Raw genomic sequence first — 22,653 nt, forward strand, 5'->3', positions numbered from 1 at the left:
TCTCTCCCCCAGAGACACATGCCAAAGGGGGGTAGGACAGATTGTGTGTCACATGTGTTGGGTACTTAAGTTTGTATGTTTGTGCTTATATCTTGGAAGTAAATATTCTGTATGAGAGAAAAGAAGGAAGGAAGAAAGGAAGGAAAGAAGGAAAGAATCTGTATCAGCTATCAAGCTGATCAAAAATTATTTGCCTCCAATGTAGTATATAAGGAATCTGCTTTAAATATATGAGTAATTTGGATTATACGGTATAAAAATAATATTCAGTATAAGACACTAAAAGTGTATTTACTGTCTTTTTTATATTAAGAAATCCCCTTCTAAAACTGTTGATGAAAAACATAACACGTTATATTATGTTTTTTTCTGGATAATTACTAACCATAACTTTCTGAAATTCTTATTAAAGAGACCATCATGACTATGATAACTGAACTTAGACTACCAAAATTAAGATTGTTCCATTTACAAACACAGTATTTTAAATTACGTTATCTTTAAATTATTAATAAATACCGCTGAAGTTGGTGAAGAGCATGTTGAGAAGACAAGATTTTCCCAAAAATACTCCTCATGAAGGCTTGTATTTGTACCTATGATGAAATATTAATACTTGAGCTATGTAGTATTATATATTATGGCAAATATTCATTTGTGATCAACAATGATTACTGTTATTTATAGCATTATAGTACTTCTAACAGACTCCAAGTTACTTTAAATGTAGCTACCAATACCAGAAGCCATATGGGAAGGATTCTTAAGAGACAAGGAGAATCCTGAAAATAAAAGGTTAAAGTATTAGAAACCTTTCTAATTTCATTGTGTCTTGCGTCCCTCTGTAAGATTTTGATTAGCATCACATCATGGACTTTAAACTGCTAGAAATATTTTGATACAATGTCACTGCATAACCATAGTTAAATTTAAAATTACAGAAAATGCAAGTAAAATTAATTATCAATAAGCACATATTAATACACCAAAGATCTCTTATTTCACTGGTCTGGGAACTCTCAATCCAACTAGGACTTAAGTAAGAGAAATGTTTTACTCTCAGAGAGATTCAGTCGTGCAGTGGATAGTATGCTGGCCCTGGAGGCAGGAAAACTCATTTTCCTGAGTTCAAATCTGGCCTCAGACACTTACTAGCTGTGTGACCATGGGTAAGTCACTTACTGTTTGCCTCAGTTTCCTCACCTGTAAAATGAGCTGGAGAAGGAAACAGCAAACCACTCTAGTATGTTTGCCAAGAAAACCCCAAATGGGGTCATAAAGGGTCAGACACGACTGAAAACAACTAAACAATGAAGTGTTTGGCAAACCTGGGTCTTCCTAACTCTAGTGTCTATTGCTTCTCATAAATAAGCATGTTGTTTCTTTTTTTCTGTTCTTTTTTTAAATTTTATTTTATTTTATTTTATTTTTAGTTTGGATCCTTTCCCTACATATGTTATTTCTATTATATTCAACTTCATGGAATGATAGCTAATAGATTTTGGTAAGTCAATGTAAATAAAATCATTTCCTTTGCAATACTTACTATTTCTTGAGAGTAAAAACTGATTCATTAGCAAACAGATTTTTCAGAAGATGCCTTAGTCCTACAGCACAAGATAGACATAACTAGCAAGTTCTAGTGCCAGGAGTTAATAGTCTCCAAATTTCAGAGAGCCCATTGTTGTGAGGAGAGCCTATGCTATTTTTTTAAAAGTTATTTATTCTTTTATTTGCTCACTTTAAAAATTATCATTGTTTTTGTTTTTTATATTATAAATTATATCTATAAAATATGATGTATATGTTTATATACACACACACACACACACACACACACACACATATGTATATAGTTTAAGTCATTTCCCCCAAAAAACCTGAAATCTTCTTTGAACAACAATGAAAAACTGGAGAAAAAAAAATACAACTGACAAAGCAATCTCTTATAATAGTACATATTGTATTCCATATCCATAAGTCCTTCCCCTTATACTAAGGCATGTTTTCTGATCATTTCTCCAAGAAAAAGATTGTTTATTATAATTAATTGAAATTTAAGTATTTTGATATTATTATTTAAGCAATTATAATCACCAGATATAATTTTTCTTGGTTCGATTTTTTTTCACTTTATCACCTTATACAAATCCTCCCATGTTTCACTGAATGCCTCATGTACAAAGTGAGACCATGTTCTGCCCATTGCTGCCAGCTTCTGCTACAGTGTGCAAACTTCAAATCTATTAGTAATGGAGCAGAATCACAGAGCACGTTCTTTAACTTTGAGGACTAATACAATAGAGTTATCTTGATGATAGTTCTCTAGGGGAGCTGTCCAAAAGAGCCACTAGCAAGAATCATAAAAGACTGAGAACCTTGCTTCCAGAAATAATTGAGAATAGAGAGAATTTTGCAGTGACATATAAGGATGAATTATATTTGTCTTTTGTCCTTGCACAAATAACTGCCGAATCAAAAGGAGAAGATGATGTCCCTCCCTAAAAAGAGAAAAAAACAAGGCTTAAGGAATACCTCTCCATTTGAGAGGTAATTGGAGAATGAAGTTTTCCTTTTAAAAAACTAGAAGATAAAAGGATTTGATGAAGGAAAGTGAATCCTAAGATATATGTCAGGAGATTGGTGGTGGAAGAATGTTACAAGAAGAGATACAAAAGAAGGAATGCTAAATATTTTAATTTAATAATAGATATGAGAAGTTTTCATGGTAATCCTCCCAAAGAGAAGGGCACAGCACCTTCTGAAGAGAAAACCTGTTCTTCAAGAAATAATAATATGAAGCCACAATTAGGCAACAAACACTTATTAAACACGAAGTATGTGCCAGACACTGTGTGGAGCACTGAGGATAAAAATACATGCAAAAAAGCAGTCCCTGACCTCAAGGATAAATTACTCAATCTAATGGGAGAAAGATAATACATAAAAGGGAGATAGACGGGGCAGCTAGGTGGCACAATGGGTATAGCACCTGCCCTGAAGTCAGGAGGACCTGAATTCAAATCCGGCCTCAGACCAAATACTTGACACTTACTAGCTGTGTGACCCTGGGCAAGTCACTTAACCACAATTGCCTAAAAATAAAAAAAATTAAAAATTTAAAAAAAATAAAAGGGAGCTAGAAAGGAGGCAAAAGTGGGGAGAGCATCATAGTGGCCATATCCATACAGTCAGAAGCACAGCCAGAAGAGGAACGAAGGAGTGCCAACCTGGGCCATCCCCAAAATAGAAGTGACAGAGCAAAGAAAAGTTCCTTGATGAGAAGACAGCTAAGTCCCGGTAGCAAATTCTGTAGATAATAGGTGTTATTAGAGGAAATGCCATTCAATAAAGAAAAAGAAACGAGCAGTTGTAGCTGATGACTCCCAACTAAGAAGCAGCTGCTTGTCAGTCTGACAGTGACAATAGACAGGCCTGATGTTGGGACATTCAACCATGACATGATACTCTTCCAAGACTGGTCAATCTGATGACTGCTACCCAGTTCTGGTAATTCATGTGAGCATAGTGTTTTAATCAATGTTGATGAACAAGATAGTGCTTTGGAATAGAAATAAAGATTTGGAAAGTGAACAGCTAATTAAGAAGGCATTATCTGAGCAAAGCTTTTAAATTTCTAGGTGACAGCTCAGAAATATAGGAATGACAGATTCTTGGTCAAGGATGTTGTAGAACTACCAAGGACTGATCAAACATATTTGCCTGGTGTCTTGAGAATCTATCTACTCAAAAGAGCTTTAAACTAAAAAGGAAAGGGGAGAATAAAAAAGGCTAGATAGCCAATCATAAGTAGAAGACAATGCTACCCAACTGAAACTTTCCCTTGCTCTCTAACCAATTTATAGAATGATATCTGAGGACAGATCTTGCCTGACTATGCCTACCCTACAGCTACTGGGGCCTTAGTAATTCATCTACTTTTCATTCCCCAAACAGTTATCTCTTCCTAGTAAACCTGCATCATTCACTTTTTTGGCATTTTCCTCTTCTTTCAAGTCTTATTTGTTTATAACCGTGTGATGGGTTTTGTCACTAGATAAAGATAAGCTCACTTTTATGGCATTCAGAGTGTTTGTTATAAAGCCTATGGATAAGGGAGAAAATTCAGTGACTGAGACTTTATAGAGTGAATTAGAGAGCAGAGAGGCCATTCTCTTCCCAGTCATTAGAAAAAGAAAATACTTCTTCCCTAATCTTGGGGTTCTGAGATGTATTGACTTTCATTAATAATCAGCACTGAAGGGGCAGCTAGGTGGCGCAGTGGATAGAGCACCGGCCCTGAAGTCAGGAGGACCTGAGTTCAAATCTGGCCTCCGACCCAACACTTGACACTTACTAGCTGTGTGACCTTGGGCAAGTCACTTAACCCCAATTGCCTAAAAGCCAGAAAAAAAAAATCAGCACTAAAAAAGCTCCCAAAAACTACAGGGGGAAAAGCACAATGTGAACCTGTGGGACCACTGCCCTGGACTTAAAAACACAATGGTGAGCTTATATTGAGGTCTTTAGTGGCTCCCAAGGGCTTCAGATGAACAACAGATAAAGATTTGTGAGTACTTCTCTAACAAATTCTTTTATCCATCAGTGACAGTGAAATTACCACATTTGAATTCTCACATCACTGTCCCCACGCTATTGCTTGAAAAAGCAGAAATGGCACTGAAGAAACTAAATTCAGGAAAGAATAGTTGGACTAGAACAACCAAGTAGACATGAAGAGGTGTGTGGTTAAGATGATACAATTTTGAGAGTTGAAAAAATTTCTTAAAGTAGAGTGGACATGGAAAAATATCACACTTTCAAAAAAAACTTATGACCTGGAGACTATAATACATGCCTACTTCTACCATTTTATAAAATTTTTATGAGAATCTACACACACAAATGGAAAGCATCCTAAATAAAGATATAAGAAGAGAAGTTGCAGGCCTTGTCAAATAATATTCTATAGCAGGCCACATTTTTGCAGTCCTACAATAACCAACAGTCAATAAACATTTGTTAAGCAATTACCACATGCTGTAAGAAATGATGGCTATGAAAATTTCAGAGAAACTGTAAAGACTCTGATGTAAAATAAATGACCTGATAATTTCAATAATGTAAAGGAAAACAATGAAACTCTGATCAATACAGTGACTAAGGGTGATTTCAGAGAACTGATGTGGAAGCACAACTCCTGCCTCTTGGTAGAGAGGTGATAGGCTACAGGTGCACACATTTTCAGGTAAGGGCCAATGTGTTGATTTATTCTGCTTCACAGTATTTATTTATAAGAAGAAACAATTCTTCTTGGAAGGGGGGTATTATTTGGAATAGATAACAATTTTTTCCAAGAGCATAAATAAAACTTTTTTTAAGAAACCAAAAGTTGAGGAATGTTCTTGCCTCTACATCTTTCTAGGGAGGGGGATGCATTCTATCCATAGCCCAAAAGGTGAGATCCAAGCTGCCTTACAGACTCACCACATTATTTTTAGGGTTCTTTTGACATTCTCCTTCTATCCACAGTTGTCTACTAAAACCATACCATAGTAGCTTCAAGAAGGCAGTTGAATCATTCTCAGACTGAGAATCTGGACATAGAGATTGAGGGGTTTTATTTTCCCTATGATCCAGGAGGATATATTCTAAAAGCTATACAAACATGAACTAGGAGGATACAATTTACAGTTACAAACACAATTACAATAAAATTATTACCATGGGGCCACCTGCCTAGGGTATGAAAGAAATTAGGTTGACACCTTAACAAGTGAATAAGAATGTTTAAAATAGAAACTTAAAATATGGCCTTAGTACTATATTTCTTTAGGCTGCCAGCAGTACTGAAATACATATAACTCTTCTGTCATTTCTGAATGAATAAAAGGGTGGCTGAAATTTTTAATTACCCAGTAAGCACTGGTCAGATTGACAGATATTTCTTACCTATTTTAAGTGACATGTTTGCACTAACTTCATGGTTTATGAAAGAACAAACACATGAGAGTCCAGTATTATATTCATCTTTACTAAATTAAAAGTAACATAGAATTATTGCTTACCTCTAAGCCATTGACTTTTGTTGTAAAATCTAAGAAATCTGCTTCAAATTCTATCCTCCGTGGGTCTAGGGTATCATATTGCTTTTTCTTAATACCCTGGTATATGTTTTTGAATTTTATTGCCATGATATCTATTCCTTCTATGGTAGAATTATTCAAAGCTGAATAAGTTTGCACAATTGTAATCATTTCTGTAATCTTTAAAAGAAAATTGGTTGTTTCATTATTAAAAAAAAGGAATACTAGTGATAATAATCCTTTTAACCTAAATTTCTTACATTGAATCATTCACTGAAGATATTAAATAATAAACATTCATAGAATAATGTAGCAGGAACAGACCAGACAAGATGAATCCAATTTTTTTCTGCAAGTGAATCACTGTATTTACGGCATCCAAAATGTCTGACTTTCTTTTATATTCAAAGACAGAAATGCCGTAACTATGAAGCCTGTTTCTAGTCACTCTGTCATCAACATATATATTTTAGAAATATAGAGCATAATCCCTCCTTCTTAAATCTCCAGAAAATATAAGAGGCAACATGATAAAATGGAAAGTATGCTGGATCTGATCTTAGGATCATAGATTTACAGCTGGAAGAATCTCAGTGGTCACTGAATACAACAGTCCTCTTCTCGCAGAAAAGGAACTGAAGAAACTAAGGTCCAGAAGAGTTAAATAACTTGCCTAGCACCACGGAGCTAGTAAACATGTGAGGCAGGATTTAAACTCAGGTCTTCCTGACTCTACTTCCAGCTCTCTCTACTAAGCTCCCTGGCTGGAGTTAGACCACTTGGGTTTGAACCCTAGTTTTGCCACTTATTACCTGTGTGACTTTGGGTAAATCACTTGACCTCTCTGGTTAAATGGAGTCGGAATAGAGATCCCTTCTGAGATTGAACTCTAAATCACCTAGATCACTAATTTTGAGAACTTTATCATTCTTCAAGCTTCCTACTATGGTTATAGAAATAGAAACTGGACCTGTTAAGGATTTCACTATTATATGGAACTTCCTGATTACTGAATTTCTCTACCCAGGGTGGTCAGCACCTTCTCTATAACTTCTATTCTTAGGTCATTGACTAGAGCACTGAAAGGCTAAGGAATTACCCAAGGTCACACAGCCAGTGTGTTTCAGAGACAGATCTTGAACATAAGTCTTCCTGGTTTCATGGTCAGTTCTCTATCCACTATAATTCTTAGAGTTTGGACTAATATACCATATTAAGAGGTTGTCTACTTCCTATGACCATTAGAAGAATTGATGAAAACTTAAGTGTTGTTATGACATCTTAAGTTTTCCTTTGGAATGGTTCACACAATTGTATTGTATAATGAATGCTATGCAATGATCATATTAATCAAAATTACCACAACCTACATAATTATAACTTGGTATATTGCAATGTATATACTAGATTACAGAAGGAAAATCTTATAAAATGCCAGCAATATAGATAGATAGACAGACAGATGGATAGATGGGTCAATCAACTGATCTACACATCTGTATACTGTTATCACACACACACACACACACACACACACACACACACACACACACACACACACACACACACACATATATACACACACACACATACACACATACAAATATCTTTAAAAGTGGTATTAAACTGAAAGCTATCCCTGAATTATACTGTCAAGGCTATAAATGAATTCTATGTTATCTTATCCTAGCTTATCCTGTTTGTCCTATCCTATTCTACTCTATTGAATAAGCATTTACTAAGTACTTATTATATGCGAGGCACTTTTCTAGACACTCAAGATTTGAAAACAAATGACATTAAAACCTAAAAAAAAAAAAAAAAGAAAACTGAATCAAGAAAACAACATTACTCTAAGCAATTAAAAGACAAGAGCAGCGCTAACATGACCTTAAACTAGACCAAACTTAAATTTACGTTGTACTGATCATGTTTATCCTTCTGTGAGGCTACAATATGGACCTGCTGAAGAAACTACATCTAATTTCTTTAACGAGTTCATGCACGTCCCCTCTGAACCACACATTATGCTGCAGCTTATAAACTTACCTGGCAAGATTTGCCTGAATTTTTCTATGCTCCTTCAGCTACCATAGCTAATGGGTAAGAGCTCAACTGTTCTGGGCTGTTTCTTATGAAGCTGCTGATAAGTCCATTAGCAAGAGCTTTAGGCCATGAAACATTAAGCTCTTCTCACCTTAACCTTCAAGGGCTACAGACTTCTCTGCTATCCTCTGCTCCTTCAATCAATCAATAAGCATTTATTATGATCCTACGACGTGCCAGGCACCGTGTTACACACCAAGAATACAAATACAAAGAATGACACAATCTTTACTCTCACGGAGCTGACATTCTAAGAAGTCACATCCATATACAAATATATGCAGAATATAAAGAAAATAAATACAAAGAAACATAAGGTCATTTGGGAGGGAGAACATTAGCAGTAAGGGGTATCAGGAAAGGCTTCACGGAGAACAAGGTTCTTAACCTTCTTTCGTGACTCAAAGAATGACACTGTTTTTGACAGAAATAAGTTTGAAAGAGGAGTAGGTTGGGGGGAAACAATGAGTTCTGTTGTGGACATGATGAGTTTGATATATCTCTGGATAGCTAGTCTGAAATGTCCAGTAGTCAATTGGTGATATGGGACTAGAGCTTACAGGATAGACTGGAGACAGATATACAGATTAATGAGTTATCTGAATAAAGTTAATAATTAAATCCATGAAAGGTGATTAAATCACCGAGAGAGAATTTTTTAAAAAGAAGAGGTCCCAAGGGGCTGAGTCAAGATGACGGAGTGAAAGCAGTGACTTGCTTGAGCTCTCCCCCAAACGCCTCCAAATACTCATGAAAAATGGCTCTAAACAAATTCTGAAGCAGCAGAGCCCACAAAAAGACAGAGTGAAACAAATTTCCAGCCCAAAACAACCTGGATGATTGATCAGAAAGGTATATCGTGTCTGGCTGGGAGCATAGCGTGGGGCACACAGGCTCCAGCAAACCTGGAGCAGGCCTCAGAGAGGATTGAATCGTGGGCAGCTGTGAAGGTTTCCAGAATCCTCAATCCACAAATGCCAAAGACAACTTAGAAGGTCAGTGGGAAAAGTCTGTTTCTGTCAGTGCTCAGAGAGGAAGGCGGGGTTTCAGACCCATTCCCCAAGAGCGTGGCCCTGGGGGCAGCTGCTTCCCGAGCTTCTGGCCCACAGACTGAGGGGGAATCCAGTGGCTGATCAGAAAGGGATTTCAGGGATCTATTTGCCAGTGCTGAGGCAGGAATCTCTTGCTTTGCCTGTGTTTGGATCTGGGTCACAGTTTTGAGTGGCGGTGCTGGGATGAGGAGGAGTGCTGGCCTGGTAGAGCTTGCAGGGGCTGTAGAGAGGAGCCCTTCCTCACAGTTACAGGACAGAAAGGAATACTTGTGGTCACAGGCCAGGAAAGGAGTAAACACCTCCCCCCTTATCATACCACCTTGGAAGAACTGAAAATTTACAGGTCCCTACAAGTATCTCCGAAAACAGCTATACAAACCCCTGAAGCTTGGGACAGTATATTCTCCACATTGGAAGCAGACTCTTAACTTAACAAAGAGTTTAAAACTCAAGTAATTGGCCAGGATCATGAGCAAGCAGCACAAAAAGAGTCAGACTATATTATCTTACTATGGTGAAAAAGAAGATCAAAATATACAACCAGAAGAAGACAACAAAGTCAAAGCTCCTACATCCAAAGCCTCCAAGAAAAATATGAATCAGTCCCAGGCCTTGGAAGAGCTCAAAAGGGATCTTGAGAAGCAAGTAAGGGAAGTAGAAGAAAAACTGAGAGTGATGCAAGAAAATCATGAAAAACAAGTCAACAGCTTGCTAAAGGAGACCCAAAAAAATACTGAAGAAAATAACACCTTAAAAAATAGCCTAACTCAAATGGCAAAAGAGGTCCAAAAAGCCAATGAGGAAAGAATGCCCTAAAAAGCAAAATTGGCCAAATGGAAAAGGAAGTCCAAAAGCTTACTGAAGAAAATACTTCCTTAAAAATAAGGACAGAGAAATTGGAAGATAGTGACTTTATGAGAAATCAAGACACTGTAAAACAAATCCAAAAGAATGAAAAATTAGAAAACAATGTGAAATATCTCATTGGAAAAACAACTGACCTGGAAAATAGATCCAGGAGAGAGAATTTAAAAATTATTGGACTATCTGAAAGCCATGATCAAAAAAAGAGCCTAGACATCATCTTTCAAGAAATTATCAAGGAAAACTGCCCTGATATATTAGAACCAGAGGGCAAAATAGAAATTGAAAGAATCCACAGATCTCCTCCTGAAAGAGATCCCCAAAGGAAAACTCTAGGAATATTGTAGCCAATTCCAGAGTTCCCAGGTCAAGGAGAAAATATTACAAGCAGGCCAGAAGAAACATTCAAGTACTGTGGAAACACAATCAGGATAACACAAGATTTAGCAGCTTCTACATTAAGGGACCGGAGGGCATGGAATATAATATTGTGGAGGGCAAAGGAGATAGGATTACAACCAAGAATCACCTACCCAGAAAAACCGAGTATAATCTTTCAGGGAAAACATGGTTATTCAGTGAAATAGAGGACTTTCAAGCATTCCTGATGAAAAGACCAGAGCTGAACAGAAAATCTGACTTTCAAATACAGGACTCAAGTGGAACATGAAGAGGTAAACAGGAAAGAGAAATCATAAGAGACTTATTAAGATTGAACTGTTTACATTCCTCCATGGAAAGATGATATTTATAACTCATGAGACCTTTGTCAGTATTAGGGTACTTGAAGGAAAAAAATTATATGTATGTATATATAGATAGACAGATAGAGGGCACAGGGTGAGTTGAAGATTAAGGGGTCATATCTGGAGAATAAAATTAAGGGATGAGAGAGGATGATACTCGGAGAAGAAGAAAGGGAGAGGTAGAATAGGGTAAATTATCTCTCAAAAAAAACAGAAAAGAAAATGCTCTTACAGTGGAGGGGAAGTAGGGGAAGGTGAGAGGGAATGAATGAATCTTATTCTCATTGGATTTGGCTTAAGGAGGGAATAACACACACATTCAATTGGGTATCGAAATCTGTCTTACCCTACAGGAAAATAGGGGGAGAAGGGGGACAAGAGAGCAGGTGGATGATACAGAGGAGGGCACATTGGGAAAGGGGGTAATCAAAAGTTTTTTACAACATGTCTACTATGGCAAGTGTTTTGCATAACTGCACATGTATAACCTATATTGAGTTGTTTGCCTTTTCAATGAGGGTGGATGGGGAGGGAGGAAGAGAGAAAACCTAAAGTTTTAAAAACATATGTTTTAAAAAAAAATGTTTTCACATGCTACTGGGAAATAAGAAATACAGGAGATGGGGTACAGAAGTCTATCCTGCCCCACAGGAAAATAGAAGGGGAAGGGGATAAGAGAAGGGGGGAGAGATAGAAGAGAGGACAGACTAGGGGAAGGGATATTCAGAATGCATGCCATCTTGGGATGGAGGGAGGGGTGAGAAGGGGTGAAAATTTGGAACTCAAAAAACTGTGGAAGTGAATGCTGAAAACTAAAAATAAATAAATTTATATTAAAAAAAAAAAAGGTCCCAGAATAGAACTTTGGGGATGGAGAGGAGGTGGATGAACATGAGTATTATGAATTTGAGGGGAAACACGTTCTCCTCAGATAAAGTAACCTTAGAAGTCAAAGAAAGAGAGCTAATCCTCAGGCTGTATTTTATTTCCCTCTTTAAAAGCAACAACAGGATGAACTTGACTGATTTCATCTTGAAGTTGGCTCTACCAATTAAGATATTTACTGACAACACAGGATATTTTGATAAGACTAACCATCAAGAAATGTATTTTCCCACAGGAACAAACCAGATTTTTAGCCACTTTTGTGACCCCAAGGCTTGCAAACTTCCCTCATTTCCATTCTTTAGCAAACTGCTGCTAACTGGCTATGTATTCTAAACTGGCCTAAAAACCTATAAAACTGGCTATACCCTAAGAAGCTTAAGTTACTATCAGAGAGCAGTCTTCCTTGGTGCACTAATAAATGTTTTTCTTTCAGTCTGGCTTCTGCTTTTGAGCTCCAGTCATTCAGAACACAGGGTGAACGAGATTCTCCCTGGCCTGTCATGGAACCCAGGCTGGGCACCAGGAATAAGGAACAGTCATACTTAGGGATTAAGGATTAAATATGAAAGATAATCCAGAGCAAATGATGCTGAGAAGTGGATAAACAAGCAGAAGAAGAACTAGGAGAGAGTAGTGTTATAAAAAACCCAAAGAGATGTCAAGAGCAACGCCCCCCCACACACAAAGTTAACAGTGATTTTATGTGGACAACGTAGAAAAAAATACATCAAGCAAATATTTAAGTACTTCCTGATTTTTCTAACTCACAATGGCCAATTCATCACAATTTTCCCACAATCTTTATCATTATCCAAATCAGCCTGGTCCCATTCAAGGGCAGTCACTGCAGTCCACCTAACTGAACACTGCCAACAAGAGCTAAAAAGCTATTGCCCTTACCAGAACATCTATAACAGTGGTAGGGCTAACAAGAAAGCCAAAGGCAAGAATAGGAGGAGAAAAAGAATATATGAAGAGGACAAAGGGGTGAGATAACAAGAAGTATATACTCATAGCATAAGTAGTAAGCAACAACTCTCTCCACAAAAAAGGTTACCATAGTGACTACCAGCTTCTTACCTTCTCTAGTCTTTTACAGAAGGCTTCAAATTTACCAAATATGTACATTTCTGAAACTTCAAATGTTTTTTCCCCCAAGGCTTCCAAAATTTGCTTTCTTGTTTTATGAAAAGACTTCTGATATTCCTTGAAAAGGAAAATGCAGTCCTATAAGAAGAAAAGTATAAAAGTAAAACTAGTGAGCTTTTATGTGAGTTTCCCTACAGACTCCTTCCTGTCATTTAAAAAAAAAGATGTCAAATCAGCTCATCCCCTCCAGAGTCCTCTCTGCTAAAATTAATATTTTTAAACTCTCTGTCCATATGAGAAAAAAAATATTCTGTTTTAACCTTTTGCTCATTTCCTCTTCATCTCTATTTTTACATTACTGTTATATGAAATTATGACATTAAATGAGTCCACATATTATGTAGCTTCTAAGCTGATCAAAATCTCCAAGAGACCCAGGACTTAAGATCACAGTGCCAACTGACACCCACTCAGTAGTTCTCCACATGTCTGAAGTTTATAGTACCTGGATACTGACACTATGAAGCTGTTGAAAGCTTCTTGGACAGATCCCAGTCCCAATCTGAACCATCCAAAGGCAATCTCAGGTGAAAAAAATGAACAATTTAGAAAAATAATTTTTGCTATGATTTCCAAAAACTATACAGTAGTAAAATTTTTGAAAGAAAAAATAATATAGCACAAAGAGAGGGAGAGTATAGAGAGTCAGGACACCTGGATTTTAGTCTATCTCTATCACTAACTTTGTGACCTTAGGCAAGTCATGTAACCTCTTTCCGTTACCTCTTCTGTTGGATGTGATTGGACAGGATTAGATTGGATGTAATGAACCTGGTGTTTATTTTTTCTCGACTTCTTTTTCAAAAATGAGGGGTTTTAGCATCTAATTAACATTATGGAAGACAGGAATTCTAGAAAATATAACTACTTTTTTTAAACTATAATGCTTATGGTGTTCTGTTATTAAGTATTTGCTTATTTTTCATGAAGAAAATTAAGAAAACAATTCCTTAAGTGTTTGGCAGCTTCATAAAATGTAGAAATGTAACATTTAAGAATACATTTAAGTACATTTAAGAATAAATTAAATGAGTAGATTTACGATGAATGCATAAACAACTTTTAAAATTTAAATACAATTGTAGGTAATAATTTTACAATCAAATCAAGTTTATACGCACACATATGCACATACATATATATGCATGTGTGTGCATATATATATCTAGATAGATAGATAGATAGATAGATAGATAGATAGATAGATAGATAGATAGATGAATGCTAATGTTCCTAAAACAGAATGACTTTAGAACTGTGAAAAATACTTACAAAAAAAGAATTAAATTAGTTCACATTTTTTGATTTTTCCCTGGTAGTCATGGCGACAGGTAGGTAAGAAGAAAAGTTCAGGCTGCAGTAATTGATGCAGGGACATGATCTCTTGCATTTTTTATGGGGGGAAAAGGAATGTATATGCTAGGGAGGGCCAGATTCACATTTACTGCAAATTCTCCTGAAAGATTCTTCACAAATAGCACCTCAGATTCTAGCTATTAAAGTAAGTGTTCCAGAACGTAATCAGTGCTCTAAACACGAGGTCAACTGGAGCAACTGAATATGCATCATGAAAGAAAAACCTCGCCTATCACCTCCACTTTTGGAAACATGTTCTCAAAATCCAAACTACTTTGCATGAAATTGGAATGAGTTCCCCTGATTTAGAGGCAATACAGAGAGTCAGTAATTTTAATATTCAGGCAGCTGGGTGGTACAGTGGATAGCACTGGACCAGGAATCAGGAGGAACAAAGTTTAAACCTGGCCTCAGGTACCGTGTGACCCTGGGCAAGTCAATTAAACTATCTGCCTCAGTTTCCTCATCTGTAAAATGGGTGGAGAAGGAACGGCAAACCACTCCAGTATCTTTGCTAAGAAAATCACAACTGGGGGCAACTAGGTGGCGCAGTGGATAAAGTGCCGGCCCTGGAGTCAGGAGGACCTGACTCAAAGCTGGCCTCAGACACATAACGCTTATTAGCTATGTGACCCTGGGCAAGTCACTTAACCTCAACTGCCTCATCAAAAAGCAAAAAAAAAAACCCCAAAAACCCACAACTAGGGTCACAAAGAGTCAGATACAACTGAAACAACACAACAACAACAACACTAACAACAACACTTTTAATACTCTCTTGTGACCTGGAGTTCTTCAAGCATGGTAAACCCAGCTGTTGGGAAGGAAAATCTCTAAGACCATAAGTTGCAGGGAAGATACCAATATGAACTGATAGAGGAAATTTCTCACCAGGAGGAGCTCCCTATACTGATGAAACAATAGGTCCAGTTAAAAAAAAAAGTTTTTCTTTATCAGGATAATGATGACATGACTGGCTTATGCCCCCAGGAATTATCATGAGCTTTTGGCTTCTAAACCCTTGTATAATTCTGAATTCTAACAACTCTAGTCAATCAATGAACAAGTATTTATTAAGTGCATACTGGGCACCAGGTGTTGTGTTAGGCACTGCAGATACAAGTACAAAAAATGAGATAATCCCTATTCACAATGAGTTTACACTCTAATGGGGAAGAAAACAAGTACGTACAAAAATATATACAGTATAAATATAAAGTTAATAAAAATAAATATGTTCAATAGTTTGGGAGGGAGGGCACTAGAAGGGATTAGCAGGTCAGGAAAGGCTTCATGCAGAATATGGTGACTGAAGAAAGAGAGGAATTCTGTGAGGCAGAGATGAGAAGGAATGTTTTCCAAGCATGAAGATTAAGGGTGGGGTACTGAGTGTAAGGAACAGAAAAAAAGCTACTCTGACCTGATAATAAAGTGTAGGAGGAGAAGTAAAGTCCAATGAGAAAGGAAAAGTAGATTGGGACCAGCTTGTAGAAGGCTTTAAAAGCTAAACAGAAAAGTTTGTGTTTTATTCTAAAGGTAACCAGAAGCCACTAGGGCTCAATGACTAGGGTAGTGACATGCTCAGATCTATGATTAAGGAAAATTACTTTGGTAGCAACATAAAGCAACATAAAGACTGAAAAGGTGAGAGACTCGAGGCAAGGAGTCCAGTTAGGAAGCTGTCTAATGGTGACCAAGGCTTAAACTAAGGTGGTAGCTATGTGAATAAAAAGAAGAAGTCGGATATGAGAAACATTTTGCACGTAAATGGCAAGATTTGGCAACTAAATGGATATGCATGGAGAGTCAAGGATAATGCTGAGAATATAAAATTGAGATACTGGAAAAACAGAGGTACCTTTAACAGAAATAAGGAAATCTGGAAGAGGAAAGGGAGAAAGATAATGAGTTAGACGTGTTGAATTTAAGATGTCTCTAGAATATCCAGTTTGAAATAAGTGCCTTAACACTGTCAGAATAGTAACTCTGTACAGTTCTCTTCTTGTCCTAACACTTTAATTAACCTATCCTATTGTCATCCAAATACCAGTGTGCCAATTTCCACCAGTTTCATGAAGCTACCAATTAACCTGACAGCCTTTTCTAACTCCCATTCTTCCTTACTACCTGATCACATCGAAGTGTCTCAAGACGGCAAATCTATGAGCCAGCTAGGTGGTATAGTAGATAAAGCTCAGGGCTTGGAGTCAGGAGTACCTGAGTTCGAATCTGGCCTCAGACACTTGAAACTTACTAGCTGTGTGACCCTGGGCAAGTCACTTAATCCCAATTGCCTCATCAAAAAAAAAAATATTAAATCTATTTTCCATATTTTATTCTCAACTCCTTTCTACTCAAATTTTCAGGTGTATAACTAACATTTTTTGTGTTTAATATAAAGATACTAAACTTCAAAAGTTGGGGGAAGGGGGTTAAAATGTAAAAGGAAGTTTACCCCAAGGATCCAAGTTAGTAGAGGATGGAGAACATCTCAACTCTAAATCATCAAACGGGTTTATGACTCCCCTAAGAAGCAAGAAAGTATCTGCCAATACAGAAGTGTCACCTACGATTTTCAGGTTTGGACTGACTTTCTGTGACATCAGTCAAGAGGTCTGGAATTAGGGGCACCTCTCCCCTAAGCCCTGAAGATTCCAGGACCATCAGCACCACTCTAGTTACAGCACTGCCATAATCCCTTCTCCATTTCCATAACCAGGTTCCTAATCATCATGTCCACTTTATAAACAGGGTCATTTTTACTTCACTGACTTCCAAAAACTTCCAAAAAGTTTTTTACATACAAAAATTAATGGTAGTAATAAAAGCAATGGTGGGGATCATATTATACCCTGAAATCATTTAAAAGGCAAATTATTTTAAATAGAGTGCTTACAAAACATATATAACTTAATTTTCATATCACTCAGTTTAGTATTTACTTCAAAGTTAATAGGCACTTCATGTATACAGAAAAAACATAGTAAAGAAATGGGTAATAAAATTTAGTTTGTGAAAATGTATTCATACTTACCTGAATTTTTTTTAACACAACTGGTGTTTCTTGTTCCCATATGTGATTTGTCCCTCCGTCAGTAATATATGCTTTACATGCTGTCACCATTTGATTTGTAACCTAAAAACAAAAGGTAGCTACCGATTAAAAATGGATGTAATTTATAGATGTTCATAACAATCGTAAACAGCATGGATAGAATGAAGATTGGCATGTTTATCAAATCTCAGAATACTAGAATGAATGGGACACCCTTGAAACCTGAGTTAAGTTTGTTCAAAATAAAAATAAGTGCTACATCATTCAGGAAGTAATAAATATATAGAAGTCATTAACTCCAAAAGATATATAGATTAAAAATATAAAAATTCCAGATAGGTACAAATGAATGAATGAATGACAAAACCACAATGAGCCACAATAAGTCACAGGTGGTTTTTAAGGGAATACCCATAACTTGTAAGGTTGACACTAAAAATAAGTATGTTCTTCCACCAAATGTCCTTGTTAGAGATAGAACATTGAGCTAGATGAAGCATAGATCTGATACAATAAAGCATATCAAATCATTTGGAATTTTCCAAGTAATCAAATTCCAATCCATATCATGAATTTTATCACTGTAATTAGAATTTCAGGCATATTTTATCCTATTTCTTAGTAAAAGCAATTTTTACAATGCAATATACAGCATTCTTAAGATTTGAAAAGTCATTAGCAAAGCAATATCCATACAAAAGTCCCAGTATATGAGATCTAAAAATAAGCATTTTCTAACGTGGGAGTCTTTCTCCTATAAGACTACAAATGACAACACCTCAGAAACTCTCATTTACCAATCATTATCAATTTGAAGAAGGCTTTGCTTCTGAAATACAAATGTGAGGTGATATACATTTGGTTATGAGTCACTTTGGAGAGGTCTACAGACCAGCGAGAGCACTGTAGACTAGCAAGAAGCTGGAAGAAACCAAAGGTCATGTACCAAACTATACCAGGAGAATTAATCACATTATACAAAATGTTTACTGCGAACACGGAGGGGAAAGCAATCGCTAAGATTTACTTGAAGAGTGCACCCAACAGGCAATAAACAAAATACAACAAATACATATTAAGCCCTTACTACATTCAGAGCACTGATAGAAGTTGTTTGTATATAGAAAAAAAAACAACTAGGCAGTTCTTATCCTTGAAGAGTTCATAATCTAGGGGGAGGAGCCAAGATGGCAGAGTGAAAGCAGCAACTTGCTTGAGCTCTCCCTCAAACCCCTTCAAATACCTATAAAAAATGGCTCTAAACAAATTCTAAGGCAGCAGAACCCACAAACAGACAGAGTGAAACAAATTTCCAGCCCAAGACAACCTGGATGATTGATCAGAAAGGTATATCGTGTCTGGCTGGGAGTGCAGCGTGGGCGCTCAGGCCCCAGAAAACCTGGAGCAGGCCTCAGAGGACTGAATCGCGGGCAGCTGTGGCGGTTTCCAGACTCCTCAATCCAGGAATGCCAAAGACAACTTAGAAGGATAGTGGGAAAAGTCTGTTTCTGCGGTGCTGAGAGAGGAAGGTGGGGTCTCAGATCCAGTTCCCCAAGAACGAAGTCCTGGGGTGGGCAGCTGTTTCCTGAGCTTCTGGCCCACAGACTGAGGGGGAATTGACTGGCTGATCAGAGGGGGATTGCAGGGATCTCTCTGCTGGTACTGAGGCAGGAATCTCTTGCTTTGCCCGTGCTTGGATCTAGGTCACAATTCTGGATGGGGGTGCTGGGGTGACAAGGAGCGCTGGCTTGGTGGAGCTTGTTGTAGCTGTGGATAGGAAACTTTCTTCACAGTTCCAGGACAGAAAGGTGTGCTTTTGGTCACTAATAGACCACAGCACAGGCCAGGAAAGGAGTAAACACTTCGCCCCTTATCATACCACCTTGCAAGAACTGAAAATCTATGGGTCCCTACAAGTATCTCTGAAAATAGCTATGTAAACCCCCGAAGCTTGGGACAGTATATTCTCCACATTGGAAGCAGACTCTTACCTTAACAGTTTAAAACTCGAGTAACTGGCCAGGATCATGAGCAAGCAGCACAAAAAGAGTCAGACTATATTATCTTACTGTGGTGAAAAAGAAGATCAAAATATACAACCAGAAGAAGACAACAAAGTCAAGCTCCTACATCCAAAGCCTCCAAGAAAAATATGAATCAGTCCAGGCCTTGGAAGAGCTCAAAAGGGATTTTGAGAAGCAAGTAAGGAAGTAGAGGAAAAACTGGGAAGAGAAATGAGAGTGATGCAAGAAAATCATGAAAAACAAGTCAACAGCTTGCTAAAGGAGACCCAGAAAAATACTGAAGAAAATAACACCTTAAAAAATAGCCTAACCCAAATGGCCAAAGAGGTCCAAAAAGCCAATGAGGAGAAGAATGCCTTAAAAAGCAAAATTGGCCAAATGGAAAAGGAAGTCCAAAAGCTTACTGAAGAAAATACTTCCTTAAAAATTAGAATAGAGCAATTGGAAGATAGTGACTTTATGAGAAATCAAGACACTGTAAACAAATCCAAAAGAATGAAAAATTAGAAACAATGTGAAATATCTCATTGGAAAAAACTGACCTGGAAGAGAGAGAATTTAAAAATTATTGGACTATCTGAAAGCCATGATAAAAAAAAAAGCCTAGACATCATGCTTTCAAGAAATTATCAAGGAAAACTGCCCTGATATATTAGAACCAGAGGGCAAAATAGAAATTGAAAGAATCCAGATCTTCCTGAAAGAGATCCCCAAAGGAAAACTCCTAGGAATATTGTAGCCAAATTCCAGAGTTCCCAGGTCAAGGAGAAAATATTACAAGCTGCCAGAAAGAAAATTCAAGTACTGTGGAAACACAATCAGGATAACACAAGATTTAGCAGCTTCTACATTAAAGGACCAGGGCATGGAATATAATATTCTGGAGGGCAAAGGAGATAGGATTACAACCAAGAATCACCTACCCAGCAAAACTGAGTATAATCCTTCAGGGGGAGAAATGATCATTCAGTGAAATAGAGGACTTTCAAGCATTCTTGATGAAAAGACCAGAGCTGAATAGAAAATTTGACTTTCAAATACAAGACTCAAGTGGAACATGAAGAGGTAAACAGGAAAGAGAAATCATAAGAGACTTATTAAGGTTGAACTGTTTACATTCCTGCATGGAAAGATGATATTTATAACTCATGAGACCTTTGTCAGTATTAGGGTAGTTGGAGGAAAAAAATTATATGTATGTATATAGATAGATAGATAGATAGATAGATAGATAGATAGATAGATAGATAGATAGATAGATAGATAGATAGACAGGGAGTTGAAGATTAAGGGTCATATCTGGAGAATAAAATTAAGGGATGAGAGAGGATTATATCAGGAGAAGAAGAAAGGGAGAGGTAGAATGGGGTAAATTATCTCACAAAAAAAAAAGAAAAGAAAAGTGCTCTTACAGTGGAGGGGAAATGGGGAAGATGAGAGGGAATGAGTGAATCTTATTCTCATAGGATTTGGCTTAAGGAGGGAATAACATACACATTCAATTGGGTATGGAAATCTGTCTTACCCTACAGGAAAATAGGGGAGAAGGGGACAAGAGAGCAGGGGTGATAGAGAGGAGGGCAGATTGGGAAAGGGGTAATCAGAAGCAAATACTTCTGAGGAGGGACAGGGTCAAAAGAAAGAATAGAATAAATGGGGGGCAGGATAGGATTAAGGGAAATAGAGTTAGTTTTTCACATGTCTACTATGGAAGTGTTTTGCATAACTGCACATGTATAATATATGAGTTGCTTGCCTTTTCAATGAGGGTTGGGGAGGGAGGAGGGAGAAGAATTTGAAACCTAAAGTTTTAAAAACATATGTTTAAAAAAATGTTTTCACATGCTACTGGGAAATAAGAAATACAGGAAATGGGGTACAGAAGTCTATCCTGCACAGGAAAATAAAGGGGAAGGGGATAAGAGAAGGGGGAGAGATAGAAGAGAGGACAGACTAGGGGAAGGGATATTCAGAATGCATCCCATCTTGGGGTAGGGGGAGGGGAGATGGGGTGAAAATTTGGAACTCAAAATCTTGTGGAAGTAAATATTGAAAACGGAAAATAAATAAATTTATATTAAAAAAAGAGTTCATAACCTACAAATCTTTGGAAAACTATCAGAGATGTTGGATTTGTCACCCTACTCCTCTTGGTCTCAGCCTATTCCTTTGTAAAATAGGGGGAGGGGCTTTGACCTCTGGGACCATTTATTGGATATAATATGACCTTTGGAGACAACTTATCCTAGAATTGACATGGCTTTTGGGACTGAGCCCTCAGGGCTCCTCTTAACTCAAAAAAGAGCAGTAACCAGGACTATTTGAGCCATTCTTACAATACAGAAAATGACAGAAGTTCACATAGTTTAAAAGATCATGTCCACTCTGGGCCCACGTCTAAAAGACTGGAGTGGACAAAGTAGTAGACTAGGTTCTAGACAGTATCACTGGTTTGATTCAAACAGAGTCCATGTTAAAGATAAAAGGAACCCAATGAGTAACCACATGAAGATGCCATGCCCTGCCAATCTATACCAGCGAGATGAATATTCCAAGATGCCTGCTGTCACTTCGACCTTTGAATAAGGAGGTACGAATCTTGAGCTCTAGCAAGCTCTCTGTGAAAGAAGCAATTCATCTAGTTTCCATGCTAGAAGTTGGCCAAGTCTGACTTATCTATTATTTCTACCTCTACACATCCATCTCTTCAATAACATGATCACCAACCTAGTTCAGGTTTTTACTGCCTCTTGCCTGGACTCAGTTTCTTAACTAATCTCCATGTCTCCAGTCTCTTCTTTTTCTAATCCATTCCCCACACAGCTACATAAATAATTTACCAGCGGCATAGTCCTATGCATCCCTTCTAAACCCACTGTAATCCAGCTTTTGATCTCATATTCACCTGAAGCTGTTCCCTCTAGTTACCAATCTCTTAATTGTGAAATCTTTTTATCACTCCTTCTTGATTCCTTTGCAGCCTTTAACACTGCTGATAACTCTCTTCTCCTAGAGGATCTCTCTTGGCTCTACTATTTGACTATTCATCCCCACATCCTTTTGCAAGATCTTCATCCAAGCTGTGCCTACTAAGTGTGTGTGCCCCCAAACACCAGGATAGTGAGAAGTGATTGTTTATATACTGAAATATGTCAAGAATAATTTTCTATCTGTATTCCAATCAATCACTGAAGGATGCTATGGCTCAGGAACAAAAAAAAAAGTTTTTTTTTAATTGCTAAATGAACTAAGTTTTAAATTCAATGTGCAACTACAATGTAAGTACTAAATGAGAAGGAAACTACCATACTGGAATATATATCCTAT

General features: G+C 37.2%; 1 protein-coding gene across 1 annotated transcript in view; it reads right to left on the minus strand.

The window, feature by feature from the left end:
* Positions 1-22,653, minus strand: part of DNAH8 (dynein axonemal heavy chain 8) — a 419,266-nt gene that overhangs the window by 338,993 nt on the left and 57,620 nt on the right. The window contains 4 exon segments of the mRNA XM_078155390.1: positions 520-596; positions 6,069-6,266; positions 12,823-12,969; positions 17,282-17,383. Of these exon segments, the coding sequence (XP_078011516.1) occupies positions 520-596; positions 6,069-6,266; positions 12,823-12,969; positions 17,282-17,383 (524 nt within the window).

Source organism: Phascolarctos cinereus, unplaced genomic scaffold, assembly GCF_003287225.1.
Source record: "Phascolarctos cinereus isolate Bilbo 61053 unplaced genomic scaffold, phaCin_HiC Scaffold_5;HRSCAF=322, whole genome shotgun sequence".
Taxonomy (NCBI): Eukaryota; Metazoa; Chordata; class Mammalia; order Diprotodontia; family Phascolarctidae; genus Phascolarctos; species Phascolarctos cinereus.